The 13,996-nt window shown below is 41.9% G+C and overlaps 1 protein-coding gene across 1 annotated transcript in view; it reads left to right on the forward strand.

Moving 5' to 3' along the window:
• Positions 1-8,268, forward strand: part of si:ch211-106h4.4 (MAM and LDL-receptor class A domain-containing protein 1) — a 31,702-nt gene extending 23,434 nt beyond the window's left edge. Inside the window, exons 21-27 of the mRNA XM_055867298.1 lie at positions 1,713-1,950; positions 3,745-3,904; positions 4,047-4,158; positions 6,307-6,430; positions 6,710-6,800; positions 7,007-7,052; positions 7,226-8,268. Of these exons, the coding sequence (XP_055723273.1) occupies positions 1,713-1,950; positions 3,745-3,904; positions 4,047-4,158; positions 6,307-6,430; positions 6,710-6,800; positions 7,007-7,052; positions 7,226-7,327 (873 nt within the window). The 3' untranslated portion in view covers positions 7,328-8,268. The remainder of the gene's footprint in view (positions 1-1,712; positions 1,951-3,744; positions 3,905-4,046; positions 4,159-6,306; positions 6,431-6,709; positions 6,801-7,006; positions 7,053-7,225) is intronic.
• The last annotated feature ends 5,728 nt before the right edge of the window (positions 8,269-13,996 follow it).

Consider the following 13,996-nt stretch of genomic DNA (forward strand, 5'->3'; position numbering starts at 1 on the left):
CATCACTACTCTGGACGGCTCTGACTTAGAATATGTGGACAACTACAAAAACCTAGGTGTCTGGTTAGACTGTAAACTCTCCTTCCAGACTCACATCAAGCATCTCCAATCCAAAGTTAAATCTAGAATCGGCTTCCTATTCCGCAACAAAGCATCCTTCACTCATGCTGCCAAACATACCCTTGTAAAACTGACCATCCTACCAATCCTCGACTTCGGTGATGTCATTTACAAAATAGCCTCCAAAACCCTACTCAATAAATTGGATGCAGTCTATCACAGTGCCATCCGTTTTGTCACCAAAGCCCCATATACTACCCACCACTGCGACCTGTACGCTCTCGTTGGCTGGCCCTCGCTTCACACTCGTCGCCAAACCCACTGGCTCCAGGTCATCTACAAGACCCTGCTAGGTAAAGTCCCCCCTTATCTCAGCTCGCTGGTCACCATAGCAACGCCCACCCGTAGCACGCGCTCCAGCAGGTATATCTCTCTGGTCACCCCCAAAACCAATTCTTCCTTTGGCCGCCTCTCCTTCCAGTTCTCTGCTGCCAATGACTGGAACGAACTACAAAAATCTCTGAAACTGGAAACACTTATCTCCCTCACTAACTTTAAGCACCAGCTGTCAGAGCAGCTCATAGATTACTGCACCTGTACATAGCCCATCTATAATTTAGCCCAAACAACTACCTCTTTACCTACTGTATTTATTTATTTTGCTCCTTTGCACCCCATTATTTCTATCTCTACTTTGCACCTTCATTCACTGCAAACCAACCATTCCAGTGTTATTTTTTACTTGCTATATTGTATTTACTTCGCCACCATGGCCTTTTTATATTTTTATTTATTTATATATTTTGTTTGCCTTCACCTCCCTTATCTCACCTCACTTGCTCATATTGTATATAGACTTATTTTTCACTGTATTATTGACTGTATGTTTGTTTTACTCCATGTGTAACTATGTGTTGTTGTATGTGTCGAACTGCTTTGCTTTATCTTGGCCAGGTCGCAATTGTAAATGAGAACGTGTTCTCAATTTGCCTACCTGGTTAAATAAAGGTGAAATAAAAAAATATAGCTCCACATTGACCTGGTACTGGTACTCCCTGTATATAGCTCCACATTGACCTGGTACTGGTACTCCCTGTATATAGCTCCACATTGATCTGGTACTGGTACTCCCTGTATATAGCTCCATATTGACCTGGTACTGGTACTCCCTGTATTTAGCTCCACATTGATCTGGTACTGGTACTCCCTGTATATAGCTCCACATTGACCTGGTACTGGTACTCCCTGTATATAGCTCCACATTGATCTGGTACTGGTACTCCCTGTATATAGCTCCACATTGATCTGGTACGGGTACTTCCTACATATAGCTCCATTCTTGTGTATTTTATTCCTCTCGTGTTAGTTACTATTTTATTTTTTATAATAATTAATAAAACTGCATCGTTGGGAAAGGTTCGTAAGCAAGAATGTCACTGTGAAGTCTACAACAGTTGTATTCGGCGCATGTGATAAATACAATTTGATTTGATTTAACCATCAAGCTCTTGAATAGGTGAATCAGGTAAGTTATTTCAGGGCTACAACAAAATTGTGAAACATCTGGGGGTCCACAAGGAGTCGTTTGAAGATCGCTGTACATGATGGTGATTTTGTTTCTGGTGGTTCTCATAGCTGTCACTCTGTTTCAGATCATTGTGGAGGGGGTGAAGGGGAGCAGTGATGAGGGAGACATGGCCTTTGATGACATCCAGGTGACCAGCAGCCCCTGTCCTCCCCCTGGACACTGTGACTTCCAGAACAACCTGTGTGGCTGGGCCAACGTGGCCATGGCAGGGGTGGATGAGGGGGACTGGCTGAGGGGCAGAGGGGCCTCACCAAACCCCAACACTGGGCCCAGTGTGGACCACACCACCAACTCCTCCTTAGGTCAGCATGTGTTATGTTCAGTAGGGCACAACGTAGCAAAATGTTTTCAAACAGAGAATTCAAATTAGTGTTCTTAATGTTAAAGTTCTGGTATGATTGTCTCTGTTTTCCAAACATTTTGAACGTTTTTGTGTTACGTGTACCTGTCCTGTGGGGGAAAACACAGGGGACGTGGCTGACGTGCAAACGGCTATTTAATTTGACAATTTGTTAAAATTCGGTTAGGGCACGTGTCAAACACAAGGCCCGCGGGCCGAATTCGGCCCAAGACACATTTCTATCCGGCCCATGCAATGATTTGGGTTGTCAATTCATTTTGGCCCGCTTCCATACAGCCCGCGATGCATTGCACTACAAGTCACAGCCAATGTGCTGCATGCCAAATGGCAGTGCACTGCCACACACACACCCCTCCTCCCAGACCTACACACGAGCCAGCCAGTGCCCTGTGTCATATCATCACTAATGGCACTGACCGAATCTTCTACCGGACTGAAAATGTAAACTTGTTGTAGGCAAAATGGTCATGCCAAGTTTGGGTTCCAACGGGCCCTTTTCTGTAGCCTACAACTACAAGACATAATGGTCCGGTTTCCTGGATACAGAAAGAAGGCTATTCCTGGACTAAAAAGCAAGATCAATGGAAAATCTCCATTGAAAGTACTTTTTAGTCCAGGACTAGGGTTAATCTGTGTCCGGGAAACCGGCCCTTTGAGTGCACCATACAGCAGAGTAGGCTGGTGGGAGAAGCTTTAGGAGGACAGGCTTATTATAATGTCTGGAATGGAATGAATGGAACAGTATCAAACGTATGGAAACCACAGGTTTAACTCTGTTTCATTTATTCCATTACAACCATTACCTGTCCTCCTATAGCTCCTCCCACCAGCCTCCACTGCCATACAGCAAATCTGCATTCAACCTCACCGGTGATCCATGCAGTGCAAAAAAACTGAAAAACATGTTTTAAGTTTAAATGTTACAACCTTGCTAAGTTTTAGTTTAAGTTATTTGGAGTTATTCAATTGTTTTTGATTAGGGTTGCAGCATATAGCCTAATGCACATCTGCAAGCAGCAAAGGCTGGACAAATAGTATTTATAATTGTTTTGCTATATACAGCATCCTATGTACATTATAAAAGGCCATATGTTTTCTAATAGAACAATGGCCAGTTTAGGTCGTAGTTGTATGATTCATTTATTTTTAACAAACATAATAGGCTATGTCAGACCTGAGATTTCGTTGTGTTTTTTTTCCAGTATGGCCCTTGCACTGATTGAGTTTGACACCCCTGGGTTAGGGTTAAGGTTAGGGGTTTGGTTAAAGGGACAGCCCGACTAACCAAAATATATAACTGACACTTACCTTAACCCTAATATGAAAGGGATACTTTGGGATTTTGGCATGTTCCCTTTATCTACTCCCCAAGAATCAGATGAACTCGTGGATACCATTTTTATGTATCTGCTTCCAGTATAAAGGAAGTCGGAGGTAGTTTCGCAAGCCAATGCTAACTAGCGTTTAACGCAATGACTGGAAGTCTACATAGACATCCAGCCATTACGCTAATTCTAATTAGCAACCTCTTTCAAACTGTACGCAGATACATAAAAACGGTATCCACGAGTTCATCTGACTCTTGGGAAGTAGATAAAGGGAACTTGCCAAAATCCCAAACTATCCCTTTAGGGTTAAGGTAAGTGTCAGTTTTATATTTTGGCTAGTCCGGCTGTTAATGGGATGCTGGTCAGAAAAAGGCCCCTTAGTCACTCCCTGTCCTGTCTCCTCCCAGGTTACTACCTGTATGTGGACAGTTCGGTGGGCCAATGGGGAGACAGATCCATGCTGTTCAGTGAGATACTGCAGGCGGACAGCAGGGGGTACTGTCTGACTTTCTGGTTTCACATGTATGGCCCTCACATCGGGACCCTCAACCTCTACCGCAATGACAGGTGGGTACGATTGTGTGGTCCTCGGAAGGATGGATGGATGGATGGATAGTTGGGTCGGTGGGTGGATGGATGGATTGATGGACGGGTGTATGAATGGTAGATTGATTGGCTTATTGATTGGTTGATTTTTTCATTCCCCCAGGAAACAGCATGCTAGTGGAGGTGCTGCTGATGTCTTGTGGACGGAGTCAGGCAGCCAGGGAGACGTGTGGTTGGAGGGCAGCGTATACGTGGATTATACACAGCCATTCTGGGTAAGTGTCTACAGTCATAAGTATTAACCTGTTGAGGATGGGGGCGCTGTTGTGACTATTTATGCTAATCGTGTAATTTTTGAAACGGCTTCCCACAAAATCCTTGATCGTACAATATGCATATTATTATTATTATTGGATAGAAAACAGTCTATAGTTTCTATAGGAGTTGAAATTTTGTCTCTAAGTGGAACAGAGCCCATTCTACAGCAATTTCCCTGACATGGAGTCAGATTTCAGAAATTTTGGCCCCTGATCTGGAGTCAGTTAAAAGGGCACTGTTATTGCTATGAGTATACGGACACTGCTTACGTCTTCCCCTGGATGCCTTTACGTGATGACGATTTGAATGGGGTCGATTGCGCGTTCACAGGCACTACAAATTAAAAAACCCTGAGGCTAGTCACTCTTTTCTTGGTGCGTCATGCGCCTAGAGGACACCGACCCGCACCTGTTCCAAGCATTAGTGGAGGGAGTAATATTACTCGGGTCATGTTTCTACTCGTTATGGGAGTTAAAAACATCATAAGGTAGTTAATTTAAAGCGTTTTATAGCAATTTATATCCGTTTAGTGCGATTTTGGGACATTTATTTCTGAAACGCTGTGAATTGCTGGGCACGCTTCCAGTTCATCCCGAACGCAGTGGGCATTTCCACATGGCAAGAGGACAGCTTTCCACCAAAAGACGATTACTCCCAAGAAAGGATCCTTTGCCCAAGAGACTGATGGAAGAACAGCTCAAAGTAGGACATTTTTATTATGATAAATCGTGTTTCTGTCGAAAAATGTTAGTGGCTTAGGACGCCATGTTTTTTGACGTAGCTTCGCTTGGCGCAAACTGTATTGAAAAGTAAGGATAAATTAAAAAATGTAATTCCGCGATTGTATTAAGAATTAAATTGTCTATCAATCCCTGTCCACCCTATATTTTTTAGTCACGTTTATGAGTATTTATGTATAAGAGTAGATCACTGTCTAAGTGGCGCACGGACATTTTCTCACCAGCTTGGCTACATTTCACATTGTCTAACCATGATTTTGGTGGCTAAATATAAACATTTTTGATCAAACTCTATATGGATTGTGTAATATGATGTTACAGGAGTGTCATCTGAAGAATTCTGAGAAGGTTAGTGAAAAAATTAATATATTTTGGCGATGTTGACTCTTATCGCTCACTTTGGCTAGAATCAATGCTGGGCTGCTATGTGCTATGTGCTATGCTAATATAACGATTTATTGTGTTTTCGCTGTAAGACACTTAGAAAATCTGAAATATTGTCTGTATTCACAGGATCTGTGTCTTTCGATTAGTGTATGCTGTGTATTTTTACGAAATGTTTGATGATTAGTAAGTAGGTAAACACGTTGCTCAATGTAGTTATTCTAGTCCATTTGTGACGGTGGGTGCAATTGTAACCTATGCCATCTACCTGAAATATGCACTTTTTTCTAACAAAACCTATCCCATACCATAAATATGTTATCAGACTGTCATCTGATGAGTTTTTTTCTTGGTTAGGGGCTATAAATATCTTAGTTTAGCCGAATTGGTGATAGCTACTGGTGTTGGTGGACAAATAAAAGATGGTGGATTATGCTAATGTGTTTTTAGGTAATATATGTACATCTTTACATATTGTGTCTTCCCTGTAAAACATTTTAAAAATCGGACATGTTGGCTGGATTCACAAGATCTGTGTCTTTCATTAGCTGTATTGGACTTTAATGTGTGAAAGTTAAATATTTAAAAAAAATATATTTTTTGAATTTCGCGGCTCTGCCTTTTCAGTGGGGGGGGGGGGGGGGGTGCCGCTAGCGGCACCCTCATCCTAGACAGGTAACTCCTTTAACTCTTCAGGGAGGCTTTATATTAAGTGGTCGTTGTAATGGACAGGAAAGCATACAAGGATCTTCTTACATTTTATACTTGTCTTCTCCATGTACGTTTTGTTCCTGGTTTGATTAAACATCACTGGACTACTGTATTAGTGTGTGACAACCTGTGTCATAAACCACAATTCCCAGGCTTCCAAGCCAAATCATTAACAAGACTTGGAAGTATGGTAATGTGAGACTGATGTGTCACTAATTATACTGTATATGTCTGTGATTATATTAAGGCCGTGTCCTGTCCCCTCCACAGTTTGTGTTCATGTACTGGAGGGGCCGGGCCCCCGGCGGTGACGTGGCTCTAGATGACATCACCATCCATCCTGGTCACTGCTACAACACCGTACCCACAGACACTCCAACTCCTACTACAGATAGTAGGCCTCTCTCTGTATTGTACTAGACTGTGCTGTGCTCTACTGCACTGCGCTAGACTGGAGTGGACTACACTGCACTGAGCTGTATTGTTCTGGACTGGAATGTCTGATCAATGGTCACTCAGCCCTCAGGTTTAGACATTTGGTGTGGTCGGCAGAATGGTATTAGAATGAGTTTCCTAACAACCCCTTTTGACAAGGGTGTTACACTAATGTACACAATGTTACAAACAATGTTCACAAACTTTTGCATTTTCTAATGTGTTCTTGTGCCTACAGATTCTGTGTGGTTGGGAGTGGTTCTCTCTCTGCTGGTGGTGGCTGTCATCGCCACTGTTCTCTTTGTACTCGGGCGGAAACGCTCCACCAAGTATGACATGATGAGAATTATGATAACGTTGTTAATGATGAATTGGTGATGTCTTTCATGATGATGATAAGAATGCTGCTGCTGATGATGATGATGATAGCACTGAAGACAACAATGACAATATTTGTGATTCCAATGTAAAAATAGATCCAATGATATCTGATCACAACAGTGGTAGAAATAATTCAGTGACATCTCCCCCACAGCCTACCTGAACCTCTGGAAAATGTCCATGTTTTCGATCTTAGCAACGTAAGTAGAATTACATTATAACATAAAATAGTGAACATCATCACAAAATCATATTCTATACTGTTAAAAGTTCTGACAGTCAATGCCATCATGAAAACATGTGTTTGAGAGCCATATTGGCCAAGTTGTGGTCTGTCTACGACTGTATAAAGAGACTCCATTTTTATTTCTAGGGTTTAGATTTCGGAAGGGAATCTGCGCTGTCATTCTTCAACACCTTGTATGATCCCTCTTCAGACACTGCAGAGTTCAGAGGGGTTACCTCTGATGCGTGAGGAGGAATAGCTCTAAACCGTTCTCATAAATGTTATCATGAGCTCATAACAAAACAAAGTTACAATGTACACTAGGGAGAGCGGTTGAAAATTAGCTGGCCAGCTAAAACCATCCCTTTTACTGAAACATTGATTAATGTGCACTATCCCTGTAAAAATTGTAATGAACTCAAACACTACTAAGCAGAGTGTCAACTGAAGTGTATAAGCTACAGTTTGTATCTAACAGTATTCATATTATAGCCTTAGGAAAGCTCGATTGATATACAGTACCAGTCAAAAGTTTGGAGACACCTACTCATTCAAGGGTTTTTCTTTACTTTTTCAATTTTTTACATTGTAGATTAAAGTAATGATGGACTGTCGTTTCTCTTTTCTTATTTGAGCTGTTCTTGCCATAATATGAACTTGGTCTTTTACCAAATAGGGCTATCTTCTGTATACCACCCCTACCTTGTCACAATTCAACTGACTGGCTCAAACACATTAACGAAGGACAGAAATTCCACAAATTAACTTTTAACAAAGCACACCTGTTAATTGAAATGCATTCCAGGTGACTACCTCATGAAGATGGTTGAGAAAATGCCAAGAGTGTGCAAAGCTGTCCTCAAGGCAAAGGGTGGCAACTTTGATGTGTTTAACAGTTTTTTGGTTACTACATGATTCCATGTGTGTTATTTCATAGTTTTGGTGTCTTCAATATTATTTTACAATGTAGAAAATAGTACAAATAGAGAAAAACCCTTAAAAGAGTAGGTGTGTCCAAACTTTTGACTGCTACTGTATGTTCATTATTTTATGCTCGGGAATTGCATTTACCATAGTGACAAGAGGACAATGCTGATCAAGATCAATAGCTATGTTAAAAAGTGTTATATTCATAATGACATTAGATTAACCAACAAACCTAAATCTTTGTAGCTAGAGTAAGATCGTTTTTTTTGTTGCACTTTACTGTAATAAATGTTTATTTACAAGTTTCTTCTTCAGTCTTTGCCTATCTACCCTGTAATATAAGACAACCATCTCATGCCCCATTCCCAGCCCTCTCTCCAAGCCTCAGTCCTCTCTCCAAGCCCCATCCCTAGCCCTCTCTCCAAGCCCCATCGCTAGCCCTCTTTCCAAGCCCAAACCCTAGCCCTCTCTCCAAGCCCCATCGCTAGCCCTCTTTCCAAGCCCCAACCCCAGCCCTCTCTCCAAGCCCCAACCCCAGCCCTCTATCCACCCCCATCCCCAGTCCCTAGACCTCTCTCCAAGCCCCAACCCCAGCCCTCTATCCACCCCCATCCCCAGTCCCTAGACCTCTCTCCAAGCCCCAGCCCCACTATCCATCCATCCCCAGGCCCTGGCACATCCAGCACAGACATGATAGCAAACACCCAGACGTCCCCATGCGGCTGCATGCCTAATGAATCGATGATAGGCTTTCTGTGGTGCAAGGGCATGTATATCTTTGCTTTAGCTAATGGATACATGTTTATTGGTAGGCCTATTTGGTCATCGTTTTCATTAAGCCTAACATTTCACGAAGATATACATGGTGTTTCAATGCTGTCATTTTTAGACTGCTGGCTGGTGGCAATGACTTGTTCAGTAATTCAATTTGGAAAATACATGTTTGCTGCAACAGCATACTAATCAGCTACCACTAGATGTTTTCTAATATACACCTGTCCTGTATAGTCTCCCTGAACCTGCATGACATGAGCCGTCCTCGCGCTCTCTCCCAGCTTGGATGGAAAGTTGTTGTGCGTTAAACCAGTCGAACAATGCCAAATGATAGTCAGTCCACCTTCAAAACACTAGCTTCCTAGGGAGCGTTTCTTAATTCAGTATACTATCTATAGCCATCTACCGTATTTACCTGCTATTTATGAACTTTGTATACAAATTACACAGCAGCTAATGGTCATCCTGAATAAATACAAATAGCCTAACAATGAGGAATAAAGTTGTTGGCTTGAGGATAAATTAAGCAACTATTTATTGTTGAACTCGACCGATTTTGTCTGGCTAATAGCCTACACAAATGGCCTGCAATATTCAAGGTAAATTAAATGAAATCCCCTGGTCTTTTGAAGTCGTCCTTTTTTTTTGTCTGCAATTTTTTTTCACCATGGCCTGTCGGTCCAGGTTGCAGGCCCGACTGTTTTCAATACCGAGTATTGCCAACCCAGACAACCTTTCCTGAGACATTGTGCAGTATAGGCCTATGTCCACTGTGATGCACACAATTTAAACGTAGTTTTGAATGGTACGTGCCAAGATATACCAGAGATAAAGGACTGCTGATATTTATGACCACACAACACAAACGGCGGTTCACCAGTATGAACAAAATCACAAACCGCTATTTTTTTTTGTCCACAAGGTATGATCATCTATTTGCATCTGCCAATGTATTGGCTGTCCGGTATCCAGACAACCTGTACAGTTAATCTCTTTCCGTAACGTGTTGAGGCCGGCAATTAAGGAGAATGAGTTAAAGATGTTAAAGATGTTGCAGAACTGCTCTATTTGAAGCGCAACTCACTTCTGCCTAGTTTCCCTGATGTTTCCCAGGTAATCAAGCTGTTTTTACCATCCTGTAACTGTTGCTTCTGCGGAGAGATTGTTTTCTAAACTAAAACTCGTGAAGAACTACCTAAGAAGCATTAGGCTCTCGTTCTGATATGCCTTTTGAGCACCTGTGTCAGCTCCACTCATCACTCTGGCGCCGTCGCAGCCTTGACCACGGCATTTGTCAACCGATATCCCCTTATGTGTTCAATCAGTATTTATTTTTATTTTTCAAGGCCTCAGACACTTTTTTAGTTATATTCCTAAAGCCCAAGCAACAAACACCTACAGTAGTACATACATATGGAAATTAAAAAGGTTCATACGAATGACATTTTGAAGGGTTACTAAAATCTATGACAGGCCCCCAGAGCTGCGAGGGTGTCCGGTATGCCAGTGGCCAGACATTGGCACATTCTTAGAAAAAAGGGTTCCAAAAGGGTTCTGCGGCGGTCCCCATAGTGGACAGAAGTCTTTTGGGTTCCATGTAGAACCTCAAGCTGTGAGGGGAAAAGGATTGTTTATGAGCACAGGCACATTTACTGTAGGTTGTCTGCCACTGAAACTGGCTGAGGATCAAAGACGTGGGTTTCTTTATTACTGTACATTGAACCACGTGTATTTGACGGGGGTGTACCACGATGAAATAATACACAACATAAACACATGATAAAAACCACAGCTACTGTTAGTGTGTATTCATCCATTTGTGGTATTGACTTCCAGGGTGAACATAGTCCTTGGCAGTGTGATATTCAGTGGCGTGTTGCTTAGTCTAGTCAACCGATGCTTATTTATCATGTGGCTACTCTTAATGGTGCAGTAGAACTGTCACGATCGTGTGGAGGATTGACGGACCAAAACACAGCAGTAGGAAAATAAGCCATATTCTTTTTAATGAATACGAAGGCAAAAACGAAACAAAAACACTTACACACTAACAAAATAAGAAAACGATCGTGAAGCTATGAACGAAGTGCACATACATGCTACAAACGTATAACATAGACAATTACCCACATCAAATGAAAGCCCATGGCTACCCTAAATATGGCTCCCAATCAGAGACAACAGAAATCAGCTGTCTCTAATTGGGAACCCAGTCAGGTAACCATAGACTCTCCTAGACAACTACACCAACATAGACACAGCTAGACACATGCACTCAACACAAACCCATACACTACACCCAACACCCCCTTTACCATATAACCACCCAAAACCTATAAAACACAAACATTCCCCATGTCACACCCTGACCTAACTAAAATAATAAAGAAAACAAATAATACTAAGGCCAGGGCGTGACAAGAACAACCGTATCTGTTTCTCGTTCATCCCCACAGACCACGTGGGAAATGTACAGAATCACAACAAAAATACTCTCAATGATAACTCCAATGTAGTAACCTGGGTAACTGAGAGTTGACATATTGATGTCGTTTATTTCATCTTGAAAGCTACAGGATTATGCCGAGGCTCACTAGTACACAACTGTATAAGGCCGACATGCAGTATTAGTGAGATACAGTATAGTGAAGAGGTTTTGTGTTTGGCTGTGGGAAGAAGTACAGTATGGTCTATCACACACACACAAAATAGTACAGAAAGAGACGGTCCTACGTACTCAGCACGGCCACGGACTCACTGTTTTGGGACGTGTGCACATGGAGTTTCCAACGCTTACAGACAGGCTCCAGTCTCGACCATGCAGGAGGGAGACGATAATAACAGCATCGCACTCACTGTCATCAGACGTATGATCTTAGATCTACTTTGTTCTATCAACTGATCACACAACCTTTCCAAGAAGAATAGATATAGCAACTTCTGATTCAATACAAGAAGTATTGCTATTGAAATGTTTTGTATTTTATGTTAAGGATTAAACTACTCGATTTTTATTGCGTACCTTGCTCCGGGTTTTTATTTGAAAAGTGGACAACCTTTAGTATAGCCTTGAGACTTCAAACCAAAAGGACCTTGTGCAGAGGACATGAATAGTTGATATTTGATAGTGTGCTTTGGGGATTTAAAAGGGAGGAAAACAGACATAGGAACTGACGATGTCGAAGACTCCGTTTTATCACTGGAATATTTATTGTTTGCCAGTATAAAATAAGCCATGTGGAATTAAAGCCTGCAAGTGGAAAGTCATTATCGTACTCAAATTCTCTCTGTGTTTTGTTCTTAAAGCTCAGCCTTGTGCACTATGATTTCTAGCCTTGATGTTTTGGCAAGTTATTCACCTTTTAGAAATAGCTTAAATATTGAAGCGATTACTGTAAACATTAGACTATAAAAGAACAGGATCAATTGTTGTGAAAATCGACATCGCTGCAATGCTGAATCATGAAAGAGTGGAAACAGTTGTCTGGCATAGAATAAAATAGAATAATACTTCCCAAGGGACTTTCCCAAGATACGAGGAGATAAAACAACTTAACAAGATAAGAGGACCTGCTTAGACCTATTAGTGCCAGTCGTAGCTCATTAAAGGGGCAGTCTGCGATCACTACATACATTTTTTGACTTTTTATAAATGCTTTATGATATTAACTTATTTTACTCCTTTGTTTGAAAATAAAGTAAGTGCAAACAAACACTGTGTAGCCTCAAAACACGGTTAAAACTGTCATTTTGATCTTGGATCTATGAATTTGAGAGTGGTTACATTTCTCCAGACCCATCACTCAGCTGTTTACCAAATCAATGGCGAGGAGAGAACTTTTGTTTGAAATGCAGATTGCCCATTGAAACCGAGGTCTTTGAAAGTATTCTATTTCTCTCCAAACCACAATAACACTTCGAGGTCTCCTGTGGCTACCAGAACACTATCACAACACGCCCTCCTCCTCTGTCATAGCTGGCCCTATACCACCCCCTTGGGCTGGGCCTGCTAGTGTGAAGAATACGAGGGAGCCTTTACCTCTCTTCTCTGACAAGACATTCAACATACTATTGTCACCCCTCACATGGTTTTCAAACACTGGTAGGATGAAACTTAACCAGTAAGCCTACACTACGTCATATAGAGCACCTGTTACTATCCTCAGGGGTTTCCCGTGCTGGCGTGCAGGGGCTAAGTCCTCCCGGAGAGTTCCAGACCTGTGTTACATACACATAATGTTAAATACTTGGAAGTGTGCTTGACGGATGTGCAGGTGGGCAGAGTTAGTGTTATTGGGCTTATTCTGTTCATTCCATTGTACCAACCAAGTGGATCTGAAGTATTTAATAAAAAAAAAAAAAAAAAATCACCTTTATTTAACCAGGTAGGCTAGTTGAGAACAAGCTCTCATTTGCAACTGCGACCTGGCCAAGATAAAGCATAGCAATTCGACACACAACAACACAGAGTTACACATGGAATAAAAAAAACATACAGTCAATAATACAGTAGAAAAATAAGTCTATATACATTGTGAGAAAGTGAGGTGAGATAAGGGAGGTAAAGGCAAAAAAAGGCCATGGTGGCGAGGTAAATACAATATAGCAAGTAAAACACTGGAATGGTAGATTTGCAGTGGAATAATGTGCAAAGTAGAAATAGAACAATGGGGTGCAAATGAGCAAAATAAATAAATAAATGCATTAGGGGAAGGGGTAGTTGTTTGGGCTAAATTATAGATGGGCTATGTACAGGTGCAGTAATCTGTGAGCTGCTCTGACAGCTGGTGCTTAAAGCTAGTGAAGGAGATTAGCGTTTCCAGCTTCAGAGATTTTTGCAGTTCGTTCCAGTCATTGGCAGCAGAGAACTGGAAGGAAAGACGACCAAAAGAGTAATTGGCTTTGGGGGTGACCAGTGAGATATACCTGCTGGAACGCGTGCTACGAGTGAGTGCTACTATGGTAACCAGTGAGCTGAGATAAGGCGGGGCTTTACCTAGCAGAGACTTGTAGATAACCTGTAGCCAGTGGGTTTGGCGACGAGTATGAAGCGAGGGCCAACCAACGAGAGCGTACAGGTCGCAATGGTGGGTAGTGTATAGGGGTTTGGTGACAAAACGGATGGCGCTGTGATAGACTGCAATGCCTTCTTCTTTTGTCTCTCATTGTGTCTCCAGTTCTCCAGCTGTGGTCCTTGTGTCTCGTCTGTGATCGGCA

The sequence above is a fragment of the Salvelinus fontinalis genome, chromosome 17, assembly GCF_029448725.1.
Source record: "Salvelinus fontinalis isolate EN_2023a chromosome 17, ASM2944872v1, whole genome shotgun sequence".
NCBI lineage: Eukaryota > Metazoa > Chordata > Actinopteri > Salmoniformes > Salmonidae > Salvelinus > Salvelinus fontinalis.